The sequence below is a fragment of the Pimephales promelas genome, chromosome 24 (assembly GCF_988280905.1).
Source record: "Pimephales promelas chromosome 24, fPimPro1.hap1.1, whole genome shotgun sequence".
In the NCBI taxonomy this organism is placed as follows: domain Eukaryota; kingdom Metazoa; phylum Chordata; class Actinopteri; order Cypriniformes; family Leuciscidae; genus Pimephales; species Pimephales promelas.
This window is the reverse complement of record NC_142792.1, coordinates 12,659,874-12,686,334: the sequence shown is the minus strand read 5'-3', so window position 1 is coordinate 12,686,334 and position 26,461 is coordinate 12,659,874. Positions and strand designations below refer to the sequence as shown.

Here is a 26,461-nt window from a genome sequence, read left to right as displayed (position 1 = left end):
AATCAACCCACTGTCTCAGTGTATGCATCGCAACAATGCCTATGAAAACAGCAACGCGGAAATAGCAGTAATATAACCGAGCACTTGCAAAATGCAGTCAAAACATGCCAAAAGAGGGCAAAAGAGGGCAGTGTCCTTGCTTCGGCTCCAATAGTTAGTCAAACCAAAGATAAACGGCCTTGTTGTCCTATTATCCCTCTCCTCCCATTGTGACTTCCTCTTTCGCTCCCCCTTCTCTCATCACAGTGCCAATTCCTGCAGGACAGCTTTTCATTTCTCTCTCTCCGTTGCATCTCATGTCTCATCTCTGGCTCGTTTTAGCAATGTTTTTGGAGTTGCAACATCTTCTCAAAAAACTTCTTCATTTGGAGATATCTGGAAAGACCATTTAGTCTTATTACAGAGTGTTGAACATTCAAATTTCTCAACTTTCTTGGAAGAAAGGGTCAAAGATTATCCTCACTTGTTCATGGGAGTTATCACATTTGTCCCTTTGACAACAGAATTACCAAGCATTCTTTTCCTATTGTTTCATACAACCCAGGCACAAGATATATTAAGGCAGCTCTCAACTACTAAACATTTTCGATTAGCAGGGTGCACATAGTTGTATAATGACTCATACCATGAGCTATCACCCTGTGGCTCTCGCCTGGTTTCCCTCTAAATGGAAACAGGGTGCAAGTTAGTTCCGAACGGCAGAGTTTTCTGCTGTCATTGCAGTTTCTGGATGTGGCCTGGATGTGGTTGACGTTTAGATTTTTTGCTGTGCCGATAACTCCTCAGCAAAGACAATGACAAATGGCTTTTGTAATCCTAATTTAGCATCTGTTATCCACACATTAACACGTTTTTCATGTGAGTAAAGCTAAGTCAAACAATTCAACACATTCTCATCCCATGACGTCATCTAATTGATGCTTTTGACCATACTTCAACATCCAACGTTTTAGGGTACCCTTTAACGTCAGTTAGATGACGCTATCCTAAGGCGTCATATAACTGACGATTTACCTTTAGCGTCAGTTAGATGACGTGGGTAGGTTTAGGTCTGGGGTAGGGTTAGGATTAGATAGCGTCATCTAACTGACGTTAAAGGGTACCCTAAAATGTCGGATGTTGACGTACAGTATGAGCAAAAGCGTCAGTTAGATGACGTCTTGGGACGAGAATGGGCTCAACAATTGTGTACAAGCATAGCATCAAAAATCAATTTGCCGTTTTATTCAGTTTTACCATGCAGCACTGACCGTATCTGAGCGAGGTTTAGACAAAGTGTGGGAATAATGTGAAACACGGCAGTATGGTTTGGCTTGTTCCCAATGTTTCCTTGTGTTCTCTGTCTGCAGGTGGCTCAATAGGAGGCGAGGAGAAGGAAATGAGCCAGGAGCTGTTAAAGATGGCCTAAAAGACGAGAAACACACACACACACACATATATCCAGTCATTTATTATTGATAGATGCAACATGTGACTGACAATGTCTATTTCAGATGTTTGTTTGGCAGAACTATCAACTCTGAATATGATTTATTCAGCATTGCAGCTGTTAATCTCGTAACATTGCTTCCTCTTGAGCGCTCTTTGCACCTCAATGCAAGGATTGCTTCTTCCTTTTTGATAGGGCTTGTGCACCTACAGGACTTCAGCCAGCAATCCAGCCTTTTCTGCTCTCCTTGAATGACTGTTTCTGCAATTCTGGGGTGGAGGGGGAAACTCCACTCTCTGAACCTCTTCCCACAGATGTCTGACCTTTGGGTTGAAAATGGAGATTGTGAGTGGACAGAAAGCCTTATGCAAACATCTGGACAAATGATTTCACCTAAGCATACTGACTCTCACCACAATGACCCAACATGTCTTCAATGAGATGGCTGATGGACCGGGAAAACGTGCAGATACAGCCTGTCTAACGCTGAGACAGTGACATTAATGACCGATTTTTTACTGGGAATGGGTTTTATTTTCATGCTTAATTGGGCTTTAAAAACAGCATCTTGGAGTTTGTGCCCTTATTTGGGGTGAAAAAAGGCAGTTTTAATGGCTGTGTTGGTTAACTCTGTCCTGGTACATACTTCAGACACACTTAAGACATCATATAGAACCCTTTTTTCCCCCAGTGTGGTAATGGAAACCCTAAACAAAAGACCATTCCTTGATGAAAGATATAGACAAAGATGTTTTGTTTCTGCCCTGTTTTTTGCCCTCTGACTGTTTTTCTACAAGATTTTACAGTTTTTGAGTCATATATTACCTGACATTGTCTCTACACGTCTCCTATGTTTACTGGGTGTCAGCTTTCAGATCGTACAAAATGTCCCCTCTGGGCTCCATGTCTCTCCAGAGTTGTAATTTTGGTTTAAGGATAATCATAGAGTATTCTTCAAGTTGCGTAAAGCTTTCATGAAAATGTTTCCATCCAGTTCAGTTGCTCAAAACCTTAAAAGCAGAATTGTGTGCTTCAAGAAATTTAGCTGCGGTATTAAAGTTTGAGTCTTCAGAGATTTATTGGAAGATAAAATCTGAATATTCAGATGGGTGGCATTTATAAACGTTTCAGTTGTACTTGTGTTGTAAGTGAACAAAATTATAAACCAGAGCTGCTACCACATCTGAGATGAATCCTAGAGCAAAATGTTTAACTGTGTGGACTCAATTTAGATTTCACAGATACTGTTTGATGCAGTATTCCCATTTTCTTATGCTAGAAGGGAAAATCCAACAGGAAGTGACCGTTTTAGATGACTGCGGCTGGGATGGTAGCTTCTCCTCTATGGAACAGCAGCGCTGTGGTTTGAGGCCTTTCTCTCTGTACACCCGTTTTCAGACTGCTGTTTTTTCTTTTCTCTGAAGGGTTCCGGTCTATGGTCTCTGGCAGACAGACACTGGTAATTACTTCCATCTTCCACCCCAGAGGCAATGTCCAGTGCAGAGCAAATATCCTATACATCCACCCACTCAAACTTAACTTTTCTGTCTCTATACGGAGAATTTGTTCTTCAATCTAATCTCTCATCTAATCTTCTTGTCTTTTTTTTTATCTGTCCAGTCTCCCTGATGGCTTCTTACAGACAGAGAGACCCTTTTCATTCCTTATTGTCCAATTCCCAAAGCATTATGTACGTGTTATTTTAGCCTTACAGCATGAGAAATACAAATCAAAGTCTACAATTAAATTAATCTTGACCAACCTACCTGCAGTATGACATCACTGATAAGCTCTTTTGACAGGCTCATTATTACATAATGTCAAGGGGTTTACAGTGAGAGTGGCCTATTCTGAAGCACAGCAATGAACAAAAAGACTTCTGGGTACAAAAATGGAGATCCATCGCCCCCTCCTGGAAGGGTTCAGCAGGAACCAGAATATGATCGAGGGAATTTGGCACAGACAGGACATTAACTACTTCATCTTCCAAGCAGGTATTTGTAATTTTTTTTTTTGATGTAACATGAAACAACCAACTTTATATAGCTATACAGCACATTTCCAACAACAGCTCACCTCAACAGGAACCGTTTGATTCCCATTGAACTTCAATCAAAAAAATCCATTATATGGAGAAAAATCCTGGAACATTTTCATCAAAAACCTTAATTTCTTTTCAACTGAAGAAAGAATGACATGGATATCTTGGATGACATGGGGGTGAGTAAATTATCAGGAAAAGTTTTTTTTTTTAAACGTGAACTACTCCTTTAACACACCAGAGACATTCTCAACAGAGCTACGAATCTACACCTGACTGAATGCAAATCAACTATGTGTGACTAGTGAGAGATATACAGTATATATATTACCTTGTTTTTATTAACACTATATATATCGATATAACATACAATTACATACATATTGTGTGCAATCTGCTAACTGGAGCCTCAATGAGCTGAACATCACTGAAGTAAACCTAAACCTGGAACAGATGCTTCTCCAGGGCAGGTTATGGTCAGAAACTTTGGTAACAGAAGAGTAGGTGGATGCAATGGCTTCTTACCCTGAAAGTTACCTCCGTTATTGGAACTGAAAGTTGAGGTTCCCTGCTTACGCACGGTACCCTTAAACATACCCATGAAAATACCCAACAATTGATGACAATGTCAAGATTTATCAGGCTCAAATTGTGAACGAATGGTTAGGAGGTACGGATCATGAAGAATTAGTTTCACTCAAGGATCCAGACCTTAAATTAATTGAAAGAATTAATTGAATTGACTTTGGGATGTGCTGGAGTAGACATTATAGACTGCTTAACTCCTGCGTTGTAAATACAAGATCTGGACCAAAAATGTATGCACTTGATGAAAATCACAACATATTTCCTTTAAGAGGTGCATCATTTTTGGTTAAGATCTTGTATTGACAATGTTCTAGAAATGAAAAGCTACACACTCAATGAATTAGGGCTAGAAGAACTGTTGCCACACATAATGCATGAAACAAGCAATTATCCGGTCATAGACTAAGCATTTGCCCATGTCCAAACACACTTTTTTGGCCAAGCAGTGCATTAAGCACTGTATGAATGAATCCCTGAACTGTAGGAAGTACCTCCAAACAGTTGAGAGCCTGTATACGTGCAGGATATGCCAAAAGAAGAATTTAAGGCCGATTCAAACACATTTTCCAAGAAGGGTTTATTTTTATTAAAAACACTTAAAATTGACAATACAAAAACTTAAATCTGTTAAATTTAGACCGTTTAAACGGGTCTTGAACGGTCCTTGGGCTGAATAAGAGGTTTGTATCTTCTTACTGGATGAGCTTTAAAATTTGAACTCTGGAAAATAAGTCAAAAATATTGATTAACACAAATTAGATAGGATAGTTATAGTGTCTTCAGAATAACAGGTTTTACAGAGGACAACACTCACCCACTGCTGTTCTTGCATCTGGCGCATCTCTCGCAATCTCCGCTCACGTTCGACTCTCCGTGCAGAATCACGCTCATCAAAAGAGAAAGGCCAAAAACAAGTCATGCTCCTGCGTCTTGCACGCCTGCAGATCAGGTAAAAAAAAAAAAAAAAAGATTTTTATTTTTATATTTATATATATATCCGAAACATTGTTGAAAGTGAATTTTACCTTTGTAGGCCTACCTTGGGATTTCAATGGTGATTTCTTCTAATGTGTTGTTTGAATGAGCAGGTGAAGATGTTCCAGAAGAGCCATCTGCAAAGGTCAAGTCACTAGTGAATCATTTGCTGCTGCCCATTTTGGAAATGTAGGCTGCACCTTTCCCACAGTACGCATACTACACTGCAGAAATATGCAAGTATACAATTCTGATCCAACGAGAGCACACTTCAAGAACTTCAACGTGTTCTCTTCATATTAAACTTGGACAGATTTTAGTTTGGCCTATTGCTATATTTTTAAAGTCTCTACACTCATCTTTATTTTATACAGTATGGAAAGAGTCCTTATTCCTTACCAGTTTCACGGCTGTCATGTCTTTGCAGAGGGGAGATAATGGCCAAACCGTACTGGCGCTTAGGTGAGAAAGTTAATGGCTTTCTACGTTTAAATACATCCATGCGCCTCTTATCCGATGGCGTATCTGCAATAAATAAAGAAACTGTCAAAAACGTTTACCAAGGAGGAGAAACCATTTTAAAGCCAATCAGTAAAATTATCTTATGCATGGGCGATGCGCCAGAACCATACTCTCTATATGGCACCACTGATCTATACAATGACATATTTAAGGCAAGTCATTCTATAGACCATTTTGCAAGATGTAAACACTGGTCCAGAAGCACTTCCTGTTTCAGGTGTTAAAATACAACCAGCAGAACATAATACAACTGAACCAAAAAGTTAAACAAACATTTGAAATAAAGAAACCATTTGCAAACTGACACAGGAAGCGTTTCTGGACAATTACATCTTGCAAAATGGTCTATATACAATTACATCTTGCAAAATGGTCTATATAGACCATTTTGCAAGATGTAAACACTGGTCCAGAAGCACTTCCTGTTTCAGTTTTTTAACACTACATAATACAATGTTGTACACAAATACAACAAACAGAACATATAAAACTGAATCAAAAAGTTAAACAAACATCTTAAAGATGTGTTCGTTACATGTGAAATAAAGAAAACAGTTACAAACTGAAACAGGAAGTGTTTCTGGAGCATTGTTTACATTTTCCATTGCAAATGGTGGCACCCTTTTTGTCCACATTCTATGGTGAAACCGCACGGGCGCGCGCAGGCTGCAGCAGTTGCTAATAGAAACCGTGTCACGCGCACCGAAACAGTGACTGAAACTGCAGAGATTTAAACACTCCACGGCAAATGAACATTGAGGGAAGATAACTTAAATATCGTCGCAAGAAATAACATGAATGACTCCGACAACATGGTGAGGTTTGAATCAAAATAAACGAGTCTTAATTAAACATTAAGTTTGTAATTTAACATTAAATAACTGTTAGCTACTTGTATTAAGAGGTTTAGGAATAAACGGTCAGAGAGTTTGAAAACAAACACACAGCAATGGTGTAGCGTTAACCGCTTAATATGGCTAAAATACTAATAAATGTATGAATAACTTAACGGTAAAGTTACCTGAATGACTTTGTGTGACGGTCTCCGGTTCTGCGTTATCATGTTGACCCATCGTAACTGTCGTCTATTATTGTAACATACATCAATTAAAAAAATTTTCCCCCTTGATAATGCATGCCTTGAATTAGAGGAGAGGTTAGTTTTATAGGCCTAAGTTAATTGTCTACACCTGTTCTGTGAACCCTGCCACAAACGTGCTCCAAATCACGCAGAGGCATAGTTTAAGATTTAAGAGATAAACTTAATTGTTTGTAAAACAGTGAGAAATAATTCATGAATTGTTTTAGCAGATTAAAATATACTTTTAAAAGTAAATGCGTAACGTTATGTGTGTGTGTTTAGCTCATGAGTCATACAGAGGGGAGGAGCTCTACTCCACCAGAGGAGGAGGACGAAGAGGATGAAGGCTTCTCTCCCATTTCTGCAATAGCTCCAGAGGCTGATTCAAATCATGAACAACCTGCTGTCTTATCATCAAATCCAGCCCTGCAGTGCCTGGAAGAGGTAAAAGCTCTTTTTTCATTTGTTAGTTCCTTGAATCAATTACAGAACTTTTCTCATTTATCATCAGTCATTTACATTGCAATAATTCACTCAATCTTTTTAGCTTGAGTTCTCAAACTTTTATACAAAGTACCCCCATTTGTTTACAAATTGAACCAATTCAACCCTCTACAATCTTCTATATATATTTATATATAAATATAAATACATTTTTCGGTAACACTTTACAATAAGGTTCAATTTACTCAACTTAATGTATTAACTAACATGAACTAACCATGAGCAATATATTTTGTTACTGTTTTTGTTCATCTTTGTTAACGTTAGTTAATACAAATCCAGCTGTTCATTGTTTGTTCATGTTAGTTCACAGTGCATTAACTAATGTTAACAAGATTTTAATAAAGTATTAGTAAATGTTGAAATTAACATTAACAATGATTAACAAATGCTGAAGAAGTATTGTTCATTCTTAGTTAATGTTAATTTAGTTAACTAATGAACCGTATTGTAAAGTGTTACCCATTTTTCTCTATAAATTCTGCATTTGGCTATTTCCAGCTTTGACAATCACCATCCAGTAGGGGTTCAATCTTCAACTGGCTGGCAGGAGCTGCCACTGGCAGAAGTGGCTGACTGCCAGCCAGTTGAAGAATGAACCCCCACTCTCACCATCTTACAACCATCCCCAGTCTCCCACTATAGGAAAATAAGGGACACCCAAAATATTTGTACTGTATCACACACCGTGTTTGTCATTTCAGTGTCTGCAGTATGTGTAAAGGTTTCTCAGACATAGACACATTTGTTTTGCTTAACCTATTTATGTACAATTTAATTCTAAAACAAATTTTAATGTGATATAACAAATTAACCATTGTTAAAAAATAATAGCATTTATCTGAAATACATTAGACACTTTTTGGGGTCAGTAAGAACCTACATTTATTCAGCAAAATGCATTAAATTAATCAAAAGTGACAGTAAAGACATTTCTAATGTTACAAAAGCTTTCTATTTCAGATAAATCTTTGAAATTTCTACTCATCAAAGAATCCTAACATATATTTTTATAACATTAATAATAATCAGAAAATTATTTGAGTAACAAATCACATCAACATATTATTCCTTTAGGTAGATTTCATGTTGTCTTGCATGGCTGGATGTTGGACTCATGAACAATAATCCCGTTGTTTGAATTCGCCAAAACTGATTTGCTGAAATCAAAACCTGGACAGGTAAAAGTATTTCGGCTCGAACCGGGAGCAACCATGCAGGCAGCAGAGGATTCTGTTCACAAATCAATTCTCAATTTAGTTTGTTATTCATATGGTTTGATGCGCATAATGGTGGGCTGTGATTGGATAATGACTGGGGTCATGACATTATATATTTTTGAAACCTAGTTAATCTATACAGTAAACTCTTTGAAACTTCATTACCGGTACATATATTTCACTGCTCTTACCTGCAATAATGTTTGCAAACAATTTCTAGGCTAGCATTGATGATAATGATGATGGTTTACTGTGTAAGAATTAAAGCTTTGAATCAATCACAGTATTCAACTCACAATGTTGATTATAGTTTTATTTGTATCATAAAAAATATGAATGTACCTTTTAAAAGCACAATTTGAGATGTTTGATATAAAGTTTCAGAAAAAAATAGGCTAATAAGTTAATTCTCTTAAGAAAACTCAACAAAAAAACATTCATAAAGGCCTGTCTAGTCACACAGTAATACTTAAAATATTTTTTAAAAGAAATGATCCGATGCTTTGAAAATAAATACTGTACATTTCCTCCTTCAATGTCACAGTTTCTTTATTAACAACCCTATGAGCCTTTAATCCATGTCTGTTTGCTATTAGGCCATCTATATTATTTTTTTTAAATAATAATTTTCAGTAAATATATGCATTTAAATTTTTAAAGTCGCACAGGAAAATGGATTAATGCATTACTTATTTTGGATTAAAGGACATAATTGCTCTACCTCTCCCTAATACCACCAGCAAACCAGGATGGCTGTAAAATAAATGCTCTATAATTCCCATTACTCCCACCAAAAGAAAAAAAATAAGCTTATCATGAGTCTACATAGACATATACAGTATATGTCTATGATGAGTCTATAGGCTTTGGTGTAGTAAACTAATTAAACACAAGATGGCAGTAGCAAACTCACACACACAAACACAAATGTGAAACCATAATTCGAAGTCCTGGTATTTAGAATAGCTGGATTGTATTCCTATATGCCTATATTTGAAATACAGAGCTTTATAAAACATTTTTTTTAATGCAGTTCTTTTTAATATCTGAGGACTTTTGATGTATCAGTTTAACAGTTATTCTTGAGGAACAGTACCCCCAAAATAATTATTTAATTATACACAATTTGGCTTAGGGTGCATAATTTTTTGGCCTTATCATCATTTTGACATTTTTAAAAGTTTGTCTGTAGTTTGTTGGATAGTACTCAGAAGTCAGGTTGTGCCACGAGCCCCAGAAGATCCCATCCCTCTTCCCTTTGTACTTTGCTTTGTAGTATTTGCCATTGAGGTTTGCTGACATGCAGGCATCAAACCACCAGCCTGATCCGTAGTAAGCCCCACAGTTCCCTGAGGGGTACATGTCGTTGTCTCTGTCCGGCGTAGTGAAGAACTTCTGATCATGGTTGAAGTGTTTGCTAAATTGCAGAGCGTTTCCAGCAGTCCCCGAGTACCCACTTACAGACAACCGATAATTGAGGAACTCATTCGACACATAGAACTGTTCGTACTTGGCATACCCACGTGTGCCCTCAAAGTCCTCAAGCTCAATACGGAGGATCATGTCCTTGGTTTTGGTGAGCAAGTGGATTTTATCATTTCCAAGCCAGAACTCGCCATTAGGGTTACCAAAGCCATTCTTGTATTCAGCCCAGGTGCGGTTGAAACTCACGCTGCCATTGATTCGACGCTGCAAGACAGTCCACCCACTACCGAATGACTCCATCTCACAATACACTGCAAAGCTGTCGTGTCTGGGGTCAGGAGTCACCTGGTACACTCCGTTTTTCCTCTGCCCCGGCATGCTGATGTCAGAGCAGTCTCTCGGAGTGAGTTTTGAGAGTGCTGTGTAGAGAGAGACTTTTAAGCATGCTTTATAATTTTACATGCATCAGATACTTAAGATTATTTATTTTAAAATAGGGGTATCCATATCTGCTCCTTGAGGGCCACTGTCCTGCAGAGTTTAGCTCCATCTTTCCTCAACACACCTGCCTGGGAGCTTCTAGTATGTCTAAGACCTTGATTAGCTGGTTCAGGTGTTTTTAATTGGGGTTGAAGCTAAACTTTCCAGGACAGTGGCCCTCCAGGAGCAGGACTGGACACCCCTGTTTAAAATATAAAACTTCATAAAATATATATTTAATAAAATGTTTCCTTTGTGATGCTTGACCCAAGACTCTATAATTTGGTTCAGTGGGGTTTATTAGATTTATTTCATCATCATGTGATATTGTGGCCAGGCTTGATTTCTGCAGCAAGTTTTCATTTTTTAAATTAGTAAAATCAGAGACAGAAGATTTCATTGAGGATTTGCAAAGCTGTTCCTGCAGAAGCCTCTCTCCTGGCAGGCAACTTGCTTAATATTAAACAGAAGAATCTTCAATGCGATAGCCTCTGTTTGCGGTGGCAGCTTGAAAGCATTCCTTTGAGGTACTTCTTTGTAAATGGTCTAAATGATTCTCTAGTTTACCTCACTTCTGCATGTACTAAAAAAGCTATTAAGCAGCACAGCTGTTTTCAACATTGATAAGAATTTTTTGAGCAACAACCCATCATATTAGAAGGATTAAGACTGGAGTAATAATGAATGACAGTAGGTATATTTTTAAAAAGATATAATAAAAAAAGAAATATGAAATAATATAAATATATTAGTGGTCAAATCGCTTAATTTGTTAGATACAATAAATCTTGATGAATCTAATTAACAGCAATAAAAAATATGTAAAATAATACATAGTATTATAATATATATGTCTTCAAAAATGATCTTTTTGTTGTCTTATTTAACTTACGTTGAGGTTGTTGTTGTTGACCTGTACAATTTGAGGTGCAGGTGCTGCCAATTTTGTTGACCATCCTGGTGATGTTCTCAACTTTTCTTTCCACTATATCCTCCACATTTTGCAGATTGAGGAGGTTAAGTTCCTCCAGACGTCCCTGAAGGGAGTTAATCTGGACACGTGCGTTCTTCAGGCTGTTAGACATGCGGTTCATCTTTACCTGCATTTGTTGTACATTAATGCTATTATCGCTGTCGTTCCCGTTCTGGTAGACTCTCTTGATGGTCTCCCCTCGACTCTCCTCTGCGCTGTTTGTTGGAGGGTCTCCACTGTCCTTTTGCAAGTTGAGGTCCACTTGCTGCGAGCCGCACTCCAGACAGGAGCTCTTCAACCTGTTTACTGTCTCCTTCAAGCTTTGCAGCTCCTTCATGGTCTTCTCCAGTAGTCGGAATTGCTTGGGAAGCTGAATGGTCAGCGGTGGTATTTGAATCTGGTATGGGCACTCCTCCTCGTCTTCACACTGCCCAGCTGGTTTCAGTCTCAACTGGGAGCAGCTGGAACTTCCAGACACCCTGTCTAGAACCCCAGAAGGGCCACTACCAGAAGCCTCTACCTCCTGCCAGACCATTATCAGCAGAGAACAGCACACGTACACCAGTTTCATGGTCCCAGAAACGGTGATCCAAACTGAGAGAGAGGATAGAAGAGAACTGCGTCAAAGTGCAACCGTTTTGCCATTAATATCAGAGAGAGAGAGAGAGAGAGAGTGGGTGGGGCAGCAGTGCATTGCATAATTGCACAGCCGACATCAACGCAGAAAGAATTTGGTAAATAAAGGATCTCGCACCCTTTCTCTTAAAACAGCATTATGACTCATGATATTTTTCTTTAATTTAACCTTGAGTTAAATGAAAGATTCTGTGAGTCAGATAAACCAGATGAGCAGTTTAGTGGTGTGAAGGCAATTGATGATGTTTTTCATTAAGTCAGAATCAGATTTCACTCAAAAATGAACATTCTGTCATTATTTACTCACCCTCATGTCGTTCCTTACCTGACTTTCTTTCTTCTGTGGAAAAGAAAACAAGAATATTTCAACTGTTTTTTCAGTTATTCTTCAGACTTTTGAAGAATGTTTTAACTAACAGAAAAAAGAAAGCCAAAGAGGTTTGAAACAACATGAGGGTGAATAAATAATGACAGAATGTTAACTTTTGAGTGAACTATTATATTATTTCCATATTTCTTTCCATTTATTCCTGTAAATGCTGTGGTGTTCTGCAAAACATTGTCTGTCATTCATTTATTGCTGTCATGTGTTTACATTACGTATTGCTAATGTGTTTGTATTGGCACAAGATAATGTGTTGTCACAAAGCTATATTTTACTGTAGTATTGGCTGTAATACAAACAAGATTTGTTTGGGACTTTGTTGTAATAAAGAAACTGTATTTATTTAATTGTGTGCAGATGTGATCAGTCGTCTGCCAGAAATAGATTCACGGTTTTTTCTTTTCTTTATTTCTGCATTGAATTGGTGCTGCAATTTTCTGCAGAAACTAGTGTCTGTTCTTTTGTTTTTTTCACTAGTTCAGCACAGAGAAATGTTATTCAAACTGCCTGTTGTTAAATGTGCTCCAGTGTCTTACTTCAAAGCTGGTCATCCACATGTGTTCCTCATGATTTCCCATAAATTTACCAACAGTAACCAACTTTAGATTCCTGCCTTGGCTTGGAGCAGGAAGTTTCAGAATAGAAGTGCTACAATAAAGGAACCGATAAAGCACAAGCTGCTTTTTAAGATAAATGGCCAGTAAAAGTCAACTTTAGAGAATTACATTTTTGTGACATTATGACAAAAGTCTTTGTGAAAATTAGCGATGACCATGAAGGTGAATGAATAGACCATGAATATCTGGAAGATATTTTCTGCATATATTGAATAAGTTTAGTTTGTTTGTCTCCACAATAAAGGAGAAAAACACACTTTCAGACTTTCTTTTGATATTCATAGATCCTTATATTGAAAGCTTCAACTTCAGTGGTCAGATAAACAACACTCAAAGCTTAGATCCTAGCTTTCCATGCTGGTGTTTAAATGTAAGTTAATGTGTGGCACACATATGGATCCACTCTAAAACCTGAACCTACACACCTGAAATGAGTCCCAGCAAATCCCCATGAACCTGTTTAGCTTTTAAATGCATTTAGGCTAATGTTTATTCGGCTGTTGGATCACTGATGGGTCTCTTTCATCTTTGTCTTCAGCTGTTCTCCACGGGAAAGATCAGTGGGGAGAAAATGGCTCGTCTTTGGGCCAGTTTCAACCTCTTGAATGAAACTTTGACAAAATCTCAGGAATCAGAAATGCATCTGCAGTTGGAGGAGAAGGCCTTACGCACCAAGCTGGAAAAGCAGAGGCAAGAGTTGAAGAAGGCCGAGCTGTTTCCTGAAGGACCGGACACAGAGGCCAGCAGACTGAAACAGACACTTCTGCAGTGCAACAACCAGCTGAAAGAGTCCAAAGAAAGAAATGATCAGATGCATTTCCAGTTGGAATGGTAAGATGCTCTGCAGGACCACATCATGTTGTATTAGGAGTGGAACGGTACACTGAAGTCACAGTTCGCTTCATACCTCGGTTCAGACATCAAGGTTCAGTACATCATTCTCATCACAGACACACACACACACACAGTTCGATGTGCCCGCACTCGGTGTGGGCCGCATTCATTTTATAATTTAAGTGCTTCAGTAGTTTCGCTTCAATAAGAGAAAACCAAAGTCAAACCAGCAGTGGGGAAACATTATGGTTTAAAAAAATAAAAATAAAGTTATGTCATGATATTGGGTAGAATTTATACCTTACTTAAAACTAGGCTATCTGCAATTCTTTTGATGTAGCTGGTGATTTTTACCGGACTTGGGACGTGTTTCTGCTGTATTTTATAATGTACAGTACTGCTTTTTTGGTCATATGCTCACCCAGGCTGCATTTATTTGATCAAAAATACATTAAATACCGTATAACATTATTTTAAAAAGTAATTTATTCCTGTGATGGCAAAGCCGAATATTTAACAGACATTAATCGAGAATAAAGTGATTCTCAAATGATTCAGATTTTCTTTTGATGAATAGAAAGTTTAAAAAACAACAGCATTTATTTCAGAACTATTGTACTAGAGATATATTTTATGTATACTGTATCATTTGGTTAGTTAAGTATTTATACAGCAGGCATATTACAGCCAGATGTAGTTTCTGCACATGTGGCTATGTCCTGAGCAGATCCTTCATCCTTAGCCAAACTGACATGGATTCACCTTGCACAGCATACTTTTGCTCACTGTAATCTCTTTTTTTTGATGGGACAGTCCAACTCACACTAATGCTCAGCTAGAATGTTTGTTCATGTGGCTTCAAGCTTTAGCAAACCTAATTTAAAATGTTTAATAACCCTAGCCACAAATGTATAATTGTGAAATATTCTTTGTGCTTACCGTGTAAATCTCTCGTATTTGTGTTCCTTTTTGCATTAATTGCTTCACATCCTGATTTCTATAAAATGCATAAAGTTTGTTTCACAGAATTGTATTTCTCCTTTTTTAGTCTCGAAGAGGAAAAGCTCTGTCTTGAGAAAGAATACCAAGAACAACCTACACAGACTGTAAGTATCGTTGGGCCATGATCCTTCTGGATTTATACATCATTGGGTTTTCCAGACAATTCATGCTGGTTCACTAGGGAGACCAAATCCTTAAAAAACATAAAACAAATGATTAGTAAAATCCATCTACTTCATCTAAAATTCAACATCCTCTTTATATTTTATATTATATCTTTTTGTACTTATTAATTAATTTCAATATCTATATATCAGTCATATAATCATTGTCATCATAATAATCCTAATCAAAGTTGTAATAAAAAATAATATTGTAAAATATAAGGAGCAGCTGTATCAGCTTCTTTATTGTCTTTCATTTGTTTAAAAATCATATGTGACTGTGTATGTCCTCATTTAGGAGCTAGAAAATAGGTACATGGACCTGAAGAACAGTTGTGATGAGGTAAGGGATGAGGTGGTTCATCTTAAACAGGAAGTGTGTACTTTAACTACGAGCTTGGAGACTAAACAGAAACATATAAAGATGGAACAAAATGAGCTGAAGGATTTAAAAGATCGTGTTGAGAGCAATGAGGTAAGCAAGACCTCTTAATGACTACTATGGGTTGGAGTATTTAGGATGGGGATTTCAAATGTTAAAAATATCTTTTACCAGGCTGAGCTGGCTCAGTTGCTTCTCATACCTGTTCAGCTGGGAAAGGAGATCGACCAGGTCACCCACAAGAAATCGTATGTGGCTTGTCAAAGTCAAGTTACGCAAAGCACTGGCTCTATTTGACTGACTAATCTGCATTTTATCTATTTGTGTGTCATAGGGAATTGGAGAAGCAGGTAACAATAATTGAGCAACATCGTATGGAGCATATAGAGCATGAGCAGAAGATAAAGGCAAAGTGTGAGAACCTGAAGGAGGACCAAAGGGAGGTGGTACAAGAACTGGTAGGCCTTAAGGCTCAACTGGTGGCTGCAGAGAACAGACAAGATAGACTTCTCAATGAACTGCAGATAACCAAGGGAAAAGAGGCCATCTTCATGGATCGAAGGTCATAATCTCACACCGTTTCTCACACTTTAAAGCCAAATGGATTCAAATTCAAATCAGAAGACAGTTTTTTTTTTTTTTTTTAGATAAAGACAATTCAGAAGTACCCATTTTAAAATATAGGGTCTTTCGCACTGGAGGAACCTACGGTAGAACTATTGGTGGAAGTACCTGGATTTGGAATGATCTTAATTCTAGGAACTCCCTTTGGAGGAAGTAATTTAGTTCCTCCTACTACAGAATAGGGTCTAACCCAACACTATAGAAACTACTAGGACATTAGTGTACCCTGATTGGCTGAAGGCGCATGAAACACCAGCACCCACCTGTGTCTAAACACACAGATTATAGCCTATGTACCTCAGAAACACAATCTACGAACATGGAAAACAGTGATAGATGGGCCTCTTAACCTTTACTCTGAGGAGAAAATCCAACGCGACTTTGAGGGTGCCTTTTCAAATACTGTTTACTTTGTATGAATAAGAGTTCTATCTAATAACGTATTAGACAGGACTGTTAGACCGATCGTAAACTATTAAACACAGAGAATCCGAGCACTGTGAGTTCACCATCAAAATAAAGTTCCACCCCATCATCTAAATGAAAGTCACAACAAGCACGGCTTACGTCAATTCAGAGTTCCTGCTGGCGGTGCGAATGCAGCCAGCAAAACGTTTGCAAAACGTCAGCAAAACAATTCAGAGTTTGTTTTTTACGTAAAGCCCCTTATGTAATTAATGGACCCTTTTAACATTACAAGCTAAATTTTATCATAGTTGGTTAAACGCCTGTAGCCAAAATAATCCTTTTTGTATTGTTAAATCTACTGTATTAATTGTTTTGGACTACAGGGCTCTGCTGAAGATAGAGATGGAACAGATTGTTGCTAAGTGCCTGTCTCTCCGTGATAAACTGTCCCGAGATACACAGCTGAAAGACAAACTTATGCAAGTCCTGAAGAGGAATGAACTGCAGCTGAAACAGGCCAGAGACTCTCTCGCTGATACTCAACAGAAACATGAGAATACCAAGGCTCAGGTGAACCCAAACAAAATCTAGTTTCTTATACGTATACATCTAGATGCCCACATCTAGATGCAGTATTGTCACCCACACTCAATCCTAATAAAAATAAATACACAACATCAATAATCAAACATCACACTGTAAGAGGATTTTCCAAGGTTTACAGATCTTGCAACATTTACAAAAATTGCTGCAGATGCAAATATTTTGTGATGTCCTGCATTTCAGAACTGCCATGGAATCATTTCGTTCTCACGTTATGTGCGGAAAGACTGGTGAATCATGGTCATTTTATAATAACAGGAACTATCAGTTCCTTTGGATTTTAAAGATTTTCATTGTCTCATAGACGTGGCCTGGTGTTTATTGCAGAACTTGTTAATTCTTTTCAAATATACTGTATTTATCACCCAGTTTAAATGTAGTGAAGTTACAAAGTTGATGCCTATATCTATGGACATATCAATTGATTATTTCATATATGTTATTTTTTTTGTGCAGAGAGACACAGTCCCAGAAGGTGACAGCTTGTTGCAGAAAAGAAAAGATCTGGAAAAGGAAGTGGAAAACCTAAAACGCAGCTTGATTAGCAAGGTTCCATGTACAATATGACAAGTGGCTTGAAGTTTACTTTATCTATGAAGTTTTTTGGCAAATTCAGTATCACATTTGTGTGTGTGTGTGTGTGTGTGTGTAGCAATCTATGGCAGGTCTCAAGGTCCAGCTGGTTCAAGAGTATGTGGAGAAGGAACAGACTTTGATTAAAGAGTGCTATAAGCGTAGAGATGAGCTTCAACACCTTTATCATCTCATACCTATCAAAAGAGATGAAAAGGAGCAGAAGAGACATGAGCTGCACAAAGCACAGGTTACTCCCTTTATTTACAACTCAATCCAAAACAGTTACATCAGCATTACTGAATTTTTTTTCTGAGCTCAAAAATAAATAAATATGAGAGCAACCAACTTTTTAACTATAAATTACATCCTGTATCATTTACTCACCCTCATGTCATTCCAAACCTGTATGATTTACTTACAAAATTAAAGGTACAATATGTAAGAATTTTGTGATAAAATATCCAAAATCACTTCCTGCACTTTTATTTCCTGCAGTTGTGTCCTTAGAATATCCCAAAAGATTTTTAATTTCAGAAAAAATCTAATTTCAAACAATCAGCCGTCATGGAATCCCTGTCTTTACTCGTCACCTGTCACTGTAATATTCGTGTTTTCCCTGGTTTCCTCGTACTGCCATAGTAACCCTGGCAACTACGTCTAGTTGCATGCTGTTGTTGTTTCGTTCAAACATTATGGACCATGGCAAGCACACTTTGGGAAAAAAGGGAGAAATTAACTTCCTTTTTGAGATGCTTAGAGATCCATGTCCATGACAAACTTCGACTTGACAGAGCTCATACATGTACTTTTTAGATGGGTGTGCAAATGTACATAAAATTAATCAATGTTATATAGGTAAACATGATGAAATGTTAAAATATAATCTGAATGTTATTCTAATGTTGATGTAGCTTACTGCTAGTCTCATATAGCCAAAAACTAACACATAGAATAACATTATAACTTTCAACACACTCAAATGCAGTGTAGTGTTGAACGTTAGACCAAGTGAAACAACGCTGCGTCACAACAAGCTTCATCCATCTAAATAACTGACACTTGTGACTATTAATTCAGCATTTGCGGTTAGTTTGATAGAATGAAATGTCCATTCCTTCATATCTGCGAGGCTCGCAGGACTCAAGGGATATCTGTCTCTTTTTGAGATGAGTTTTGCGTCATCAACCTACGCCTTTGTTATTGCAAGAGGTTAGCGCCCCCTAGTGGCAAAAAAAATCTTTAAGTATACAATGACAAAGGCCCAAAAGGACAAAAACACGATAAAATTGCAATAAAATGGCAATATCTTTTTCTCATGCTGGTTTGGAACAACATGAGTAAACTATGTCTTAATGCTTGGTGATTGATATGAATATCGTTGCAGCTAAAATATATGCATTCTAAAGAAGATCTGCAAATGAAAGGAATGGTTATTCAAGAACACTTGAAACAGACTCAAGAGACCCAGTCAAGGTACTTACTGGTGATTGGCAAGAACTGTTTATATGGAATGAAATTGAACTAAAATACAAGCAAAATATGTAATTATTTCTTTTTATTATGCCCATTTTTCCTATTATTCAAACAGAAAATCACTGGCTCTTTTACCTGATTTAGAATGAATCTACTTTGTTTGCCTATAGTCTGCTCAGTAAATGCATTCTTAAATCCAATCTTACCCTCACCAGGCTTGGTGTGTTTGCTAAGCTGTATGAAGTCACCAAGGCTGAGCGGAAAAAATACCAAAGTCTGATCCACATCTCAACACAGAACCTGGCAGAGGTGGCAGAGAAGCTGGCTATCCTGGAAGAAAATCATAAGACTCTGCAATTGACTGCTATCAACACAGACAAGTACCGTTGCTATCACGTTACATGCCCAGTATCCCCCCAAAAAATACATTCTGACAGCACCACACATCATAAGATATTGGGTAACGCTTTACAATTTTAATTTGTTAACATTAATTAACTATATTAGTTAACCTAAACTAACAAAATACTTCTGCGTCATTACATCATGCTTTTCTCAGCATTTACTAATATTTTTTGTAAATCAAAAGTTTGATCTGTTAACATTAGTTAATGCACTGTGAACTTATATGAACATGCATTTTTATTAGCTTACATAACAAACAGTGTTGGGGGTAGCGTTATGTTTAGCAAAGTTATGTAATCTGACTATTTTCAAGTAATGATTTTCAAGTAACGAGTAAAGTGACAAATTACTTTCCATAAAATGTAACTAAGTAATGAGTAACGCAATATTGTAACTCATTACTTTAAAAATATTTTTTTCAGCATTGATACATGTTAGTTAATTCATAAATTAACAATGGTGACAAATTAAATCTTGTTGTAAAGGGATACCAGATAAGGTTTCTATAACAGCGACATACCACGAGAACAGATTAAGGTGTGTGACATCGAAATATTTCCCAACGCAGATTTTGCAATGGTTAAAGTTGGTCATGCCACGCGATTCTCCGCATTGATCATCATACATTGCTATACTATTGACAATAGACAATGGACCTTTCTCCAAAATTTCACTAATATAGTGCATCTTTAGAAATCTTGTATTGCTTGGTTTCACTCCAGGAAGCTGCAAAAGTCCAATCTATGGCACTCTCAAAACTCAAGACGCAGAGACCAAATGAAACGTGAAATCAAACAGGAGGAAAATGTTCTGAAGGAAATTCACCAGAAACGAGAGGAGCTGAAATTGAAAATCAGCAAGCTCACATACACAATCGACATGCTGGAGCAAAACCAGTTGGGTATTTGCAAGAGCTATGATGCCGCCAACCAAGAACGCAAAAAGCGGTGAGAGAGAGTTTAGGGAAGTTCACAGATCTGTCAGGTAAATTCTTAGAATTTGGACTTGCATGTGCACCATAACTTTGTATGTTGTTTGTTTCTGTTGCCAGGTGTGTGCAGCTTACAGAAAGAGAGAAGGAATTGTGTGTTTTCAATGAGAGACTAAATGAGCTGGTTAAAAGGATTGAAGAAAGCAACCTAAAGATACAGAACAAGAATGATGAAATTAGCCAACTGAAAATTGAACAGAAAGAGCAAGAAAGACAGACCAACCTGCTGAAGAAACAGTTGTCAATCAAACAGACCCTGGAGGAAGAGAGCATCTTATTACAGATACAGGTACCTGTAACCCAGATCTGAAATCACTGAGCAGCCTCTATCTAAAATATACAGTATATATATATATATATATATATATATATATATGTTAAAATATGACAGGCTTCTCAGAGGGTCTGCCAACTTTTGCATGAGATTGGGGAGAAGAAGCCAAAGAGACGTTGTTATAGATACATAATCTCAAAAGAAGGTCCAACAATATAAACATTGAGTAAACGAACACACTATAATGCAGTAGAATTAATGTAAGTAAAGGTTATATTGTATATATTATTCCAAAAATGTATTGCCCTCTATGGTGCCAATGGTACCCACAGATGTGTTCTTTTTACCATTTATAGTTCCCTTTAAAAGAGATAAAAGTGAAATAAACCGTCCTGGAGATTTATTATAACCTTCTGTGTTTAATCTAGAGTCTCTTCATATCAACATTTACTACATTAGAGGAGACCAAATGAACACTTAAATATTAGATCATGTCACTAGCTTTTGATACTGCTATAGGGCTGTAAAGTCAGGGATAAAAATGTCTTATACCCCAGCCAATGCCAACTAGTTTACAATTCCAAACTATGGTTCAAGTGCAATATTTCTCATTACATTTACATTTATACATTTACATATTCAACACATTATGGTTACAATGGAAATGTCAACTACCATTCAATTGTTTAGGGTCAGTAAGAATTTTTTAAAAGAAATGATTACATTTATTTAGAAAGGATCAGGAAATTGATCAGAAGGTGTCAGTAAAGACATATAATCCACAACTGATTTCAACTGCAATAATAAGAAGAAATTTGAGCACCAAATCAGCATGGATCACACAACCATGTAACTGTTTTTCCCATATTTATATCAAATAAACACAGTCTCGAGCTTTAACAAAAGCCTTACTGATCCCAAACCTTTGAATGGTGATTTAATGGACTTTGCAGAAAATTTGACAACAAAAAAAAAAACTGTTGGAGTAGCTGTTCAACATATCAAAATGGGAAGAAATGTAGGTAAAACTGTTTTACTGCTTAGGCACAGACATGTGATGACCCCAATTCTTACTGGGTATCACAAAATGTCCTGTACTTGAATAAGTCTCTGAACAAGCAACAAGTCTTCCTACCCTTCATGGAATGCCAGGGAATCCGCCAAGCAGAAACAAAGGATTAAGACTCCTGCATTTTTTTTTTTTTTTTTTTTTTTTTTCAGAGAACTAAATGATGACCTTTAACTCCAGCCCTTGGCCTGTCATGGCAATGTGTCTCATGTTGGTGTGCTGGCTTGTGTTGCACTTCCTGGCTGTAGTCTCACATAGCAATAATATCATATATTTCCCCCAGATCAAGTCCACAAAGACATCAAGCTCGATGTTTCAGCTTTTTTGACACATGCCATGGCCTGAGAGACAATAAAAGCTTATGTCCTAACCAGAGGTTCTAGCCAGTGGGCATTTTTAGGGCCCAAGCCCTGAAAGGGCGAAGGCCCTATTGTTTTCCTTGGGATTATTTTTCTTTACTATTATTATTATTATAATAATTATTATTTTACTACCTTTTGGGCACTTTTGGGGCCCTTAACGTGCTCGAAAACTCTTGAAACTTTGCACACGGGTCAGAACCCGCGGCCATCAGAGCCGGGCTGAAGCTGGTACCCGGGCGTGGTAGGGCGGCTCGTCAGCGCCCCCTGGAACGGGGTCCGAACACTTGGTCCATAACTCAAACACGCTTGTATGTAATAATATGAAACTCGGTACACATGTTGATCTCATCGTTTCATCTATACCTCACACTCTTACTTTTTACCCCAGCCCAACAGGAAGTCGGCTATTGAGGTTTGTTTGTAAAACGCTCGCAATGGAATGTCATATACTCCTCCTAGAGCTTTGATCCAAATTCGACGAAACTCGGTCAGCGTGAAGTCAAGACATTGAGGATGAAAGTTTGCGAGGGGATTTTTTATATCTCGAACGGTTTGTCCGTGGCGAGGAAACGAAATCATGGCGAGAAACGTGTAACAGGAAGTGTGTTATAACTTCAGCATACATTAACTGATCTTGATGAAACTTCAGCAGTGTGTTCGCTGTAAGAGGACGATCACATGGATGTGACTATTGTGAGTCAAAGTTATAGCGCCACCAACTGGCAGCAGGAAGTGTGTCACTTTCAAAATGCTTTGATATCACCCTTTTATTTTTACCCGATTTGCTTCAAACTTCATATGTATAATGTAAACATACGGCAGATGTAGACCTGTGAATGGATTCTTGATATCTTTGAAACTGTTGCCGTGGCGACGCATCAAACTTTACCCTTCTTTTAGGATGCTTTTTGGATGCTTTTGAGACCCTTAGCATGCTTCAAATTGCATGAAACTCGACAGACACATCACATTTATTAGCCAGTAGACATGTGCAAAGTTTCAGAAACGGGCGTGGTGAGGGCTCAGTAGCGCCACCTTTTGACAAAAGTGGGGTTGTTAGTTTTAACTAGAGTTACAAAAATTGGTATGTATATTGTACTCCTCGAGCCGGACAACTTTCTAATTGACACTTATTAGCTAGGACCCACAGAAAGTCAGATATTTTTGTTTGAATATGGCCACTCTGAGCCTACATGTCTCTGTGTCTTTGGCTGGCTGGCTGACTGGCTGGCTGTCTGTGTGTGTGTGTGTGTGTTAAGGGGGAGGGGGCTTAACCATTTCACTGCTGTGTGTATGACCTGCATAAAGAAAATACATTTCTCAAGCCTGGTATTTTTTAAATAAGTTTTTATTTTTATTTTTTATAAGTAAAGGCATATAACTAGTTTAATTGTAGTGAATTGACAATAGTTTTATATAATTAGTTTATTAATCAGATTAACTTGGTCAATAAACTTGGTCTGAAAATTTGGTCCATAAATCAAACACACTTGCATGTAATAATATGAAACTTGGTACACATATAGATCTCATCGTTTCATATATACTTCACACTCTTACTTTTTACCCCAGCCCAACAGGAAGTCGGCTATTTAGGGTTGTGTTTAAAACACATGCAATGGAATTTAAATTATTGCTCCTAGAGCACTGAACCAAATTCGACGAAACTCGATCAGCGTGAAGTCAAGACATTAAGGATGAAAAAGTGCCACGGGATTTTTGATACCTCGAACGGTTTGGCCGTGGCGAGGAAACAAAATTATGGCGAGAAACATGAAACAGGATGTGTGTTATAACTTCAGCATACATTAACTGATCTTGATGAAACTTCAGCAGTGTTTTCGCTGTGAGAGACCGATCACATGGATGTGACTATTGTAAGTCAAAGTTATAGCGCCACCAACTGGCAGCAGGAAGTGTGTCACTTTCAAAATGCTTTGAAATCACTCTCTTATTTTTAACCGATTTGCTTCAAACTTCATCTGTATAATGTAAATACACGGCAGATGTAGACCTGTGAATGAATTTTTGATATCTTTGATACTGTTGCCGTGGCAACGAAACAAACTTTAACATTCTTTTTTGATGCTTTTGGGACTCTTAGCATGCTTGAAATTGCTTGAAACTCAACAGATACATCACATTTATTAGCCAGTAGACATGTGCAACTATGGCAAAAGATTAAAGTAATGTGAAAAAAGTAAACACTAAAAGCCTCATATCTTCTAAAAATGTAATTATACATCATTTGTTTCTAAATTAAATTATACAAATATTATAACTTCCCCAATTTTTCCCTTTTTTCATTTAAGAATTATGTTTACGTTCAAAAACAGCCAGAATTGTTGTAAAATTCAGAAAAAAATAATAATCTGAGTCATACGTAGTGCTATACTGCCCTCTTGTGTTCAATATCAGGTAGGCCTATTGTGTATATTCCCACCGGTTAATCAACGTGTGACTCCGCTGGGACTTGGGAGCTTTTAAATCGCTTACTTAAAACCGAAAGTCAAAATACGGATGTCCGCACAAGACATTAATGGTGTGGAGTAGAGCGAGCATTTTAAATAAATTCCTATTAAGTAGGATTGAACTAAACAGAAAGAATGTTCACTCTGTTCTGCTGGTTCCTCGCTGGTGGATCATATGATTACTTTGTCATAATCTATGACAAAAATGCTATTATAAACTATATTAATAATAGATAATACACATTGCTCTTATTTTTAAAAAATACATTCATGAATAACAAGATAACAAAAATCATAAAAAGATATAGCCATGGCTGCTATAAATGTTTGAAATGCATAGGACAGATGTTTAATGACGCAGCAACATATAATTGAAAGGCAATTAATAATCTGTCATTACGTCACTGCATTATGATATTACGGCTCTAATACGGTGCAGCACAAAGCACTTATGTGCATCCCGAGCGGAGAATGATGTGCTTGAAGCCACATGAAGTTACAGCGCATTGAGTCCGTATTGAAAAGTTCAAAGCACAAAGGAAATACATATTTATGAACAGTGTATTATACATTATATATCTATGCAATAGTTTATTGAGCCTTTTCTTTTAAAGGTTTTAAATTTCAGTTACTGTGTGCGTGAAGAACAATTATAGTGCTCTGACTCTAGTGTTGTGATCTAACCGACAGCGTCTGACACCCGGTAGAAAGTAACACGATTAAGTTACAGCAATAAAGTCCAGCAAGAAAAAGTTTCTTCATTCGAAAATATAGACCTTTAGACCTTTATCTTAAAGACCCAGTATAATAGGATTAACATTGAATCATCTTGAAGATCGTTTCATCATTGACTGTAACCGAATGCGACGTGCTGTTTGAATGCTGAATGGAGAATGACTGACAGGCGCAGAGAGGGAAAAGTTTACGTGTTCTTGAATTTAATGACTTAAATATTAATTTCTATATCACATAATAGCTTCAGAACACTTATAATACAGTACACAAAAACTTTAAGGTACTTTAGAAAGTTTTTGTGCCTTTGTGCCTTACATAGAATAGTATATGCACAATATAGAATTTGAATCAGCCTCGTCAAAGATGGCAGTGTCAGAGCCGATACCGATCCTGAGTATCTAATCGGCGCACTTCTTTTCAACAGTCAAATTGAAATTGAAATTGCTTGAAACTCAACAGATACATCACATTTATTAGCCAGTAGACGTGCAAAGTTTCAGAAACGGGCATGGTGCAAGGACTAAATAGCGCCACCTTTTGACAAAAGTGGGGTTGTTAGTTTTATCTACAGTTACAAAAATCGGTATATACATTTTACTCCTCAAGCCGGACAACTTTCTATTACATAGTCATTAGCTCGGACCAAGAGGAAGTCCGATATTTTGGTTTGAATATGGTGAGCCTCTCTCTGAGCCTATGTCCCTGTATAAAGCTAAGTTTGCCTATCCGGAATTAACATTGTAGATATCAACAACGTCTTTCTGTCTAGTCGTAATTACATTTTGGATAGTTTGTATTATCATTTAAGATATCTGTAACATAATTTTGACTAGTCGAAATGACAGAGTATGGCAAGCCGTTTTAACATTTAATCATGAAAGGGCCAAAGCCTTCGGCACCGCCACCCGGGTGCCTTTAGGTAACTAAAGGAACCGGGGTTGCGGTGCCACCGGCTTGGGCCCGCCATCGCTGCTCGCAGCTATATTTAGATTTTGATGTAGTTATGTACTGTATAAGCAAATGATTTAAGACATCAGTTAACAATCATTGATCCAATAACATCGGCTTTGTTATGTTTGTGAAAACATTTCAAACCATCAAATGAGTACAACAAAAAAATGTTGGCACCAGATGATTCTTCTGTTGTAACATAGCCCGGAAGCTCCACAGTATAGTCTGTTGTGACTGAAGAGCAAAATTACACATACACAT

The 26,461-nt window shown here is 37.4% G+C and overlaps 3 protein-coding genes across 3 annotated transcripts in view; 1 reads left to right on the top strand and 2 right to left on the bottom strand.

The window, feature by feature from the left end:
- Window positions 1-4,618: 4,618 nt before the first annotated feature.
- On the bottom strand, window positions 4,619-6,723 carry sinup (siaz-interacting nuclear protein). The gene is made up of 5 exons (XM_039668280.2): window positions 6,577-6,723; window positions 5,433-5,558; window positions 5,098-5,170; window positions 4,873-4,996; window positions 4,619-4,778 (listed from the first exon to the last, which is right to left on the bottom strand). Exons 1-5 carry the CDS (start codon window positions 6,626-6,628, stop codon window positions 4,701-4,703), a joined length of 453 nt encoding a protein of 150 aa, XP_039524214.2. The 5' UTR covers window positions 6,629-6,723; the 3' UTR covers window positions 4,619-4,700.
- The window catches only part of ccdc146 (coiled-coil domain containing 146), a 41,156-nt gene continuing 20,856 nt past the window's right edge, over window positions 6,162-26,461 (top strand). Inside the window, exons 1-14 of the mRNA XM_089126714.1 lie at window positions 6,162-6,370; window positions 6,919-7,080; window positions 13,415-13,707; window positions 14,759-14,816; window positions 15,175-15,351; window positions 15,433-15,506; window positions 15,593-15,820; window positions 16,674-16,860; window positions 17,350-17,442; window positions 17,546-17,716; window positions 18,854-18,942; window positions 19,158-19,322; window positions 20,070-20,294; window positions 20,399-20,627. Of these exons, the coding sequence (XP_088982840.1) occupies window positions 6,350-6,370; window positions 6,919-7,080; window positions 13,415-13,707; window positions 14,759-14,816; window positions 15,175-15,351; window positions 15,433-15,506; window positions 15,593-15,820; window positions 16,674-16,860; window positions 17,350-17,442; window positions 17,546-17,716; window positions 18,854-18,942; window positions 19,158-19,322; window positions 20,070-20,294; window positions 20,399-20,627 (2,172 nt within the window). The 5' untranslated portion in view covers window positions 6,162-6,349. The remainder of the gene's footprint in view (window positions 6,371-6,918; window positions 7,081-13,414; window positions 13,708-14,758; window positions 14,817-15,174; window positions 15,352-15,432; window positions 15,507-15,592; window positions 15,821-16,673; window positions 16,861-17,349; window positions 17,443-17,545; window positions 17,717-18,853; window positions 18,943-19,157; window positions 19,323-20,069; window positions 20,295-20,398; window positions 20,628-26,461) is intronic.
- On the bottom strand, window positions 8,987-11,882 carry fgl2a (fibrinogen like 2a). The gene is made up of 2 exons (XM_039668277.2): window positions 11,158-11,882; window positions 8,987-10,204 (listed from the first exon to the last, which is right to left on the bottom strand). The coding sequence occupies exons 1-2, from the start codon at window positions 11,807-11,809 to the stop codon at window positions 9,492-9,494; spliced, it is 1,365 nt and encodes a 454-aa protein (XP_039524211.2). The 5' UTR covers window positions 11,810-11,882; the 3' UTR covers window positions 8,987-9,491.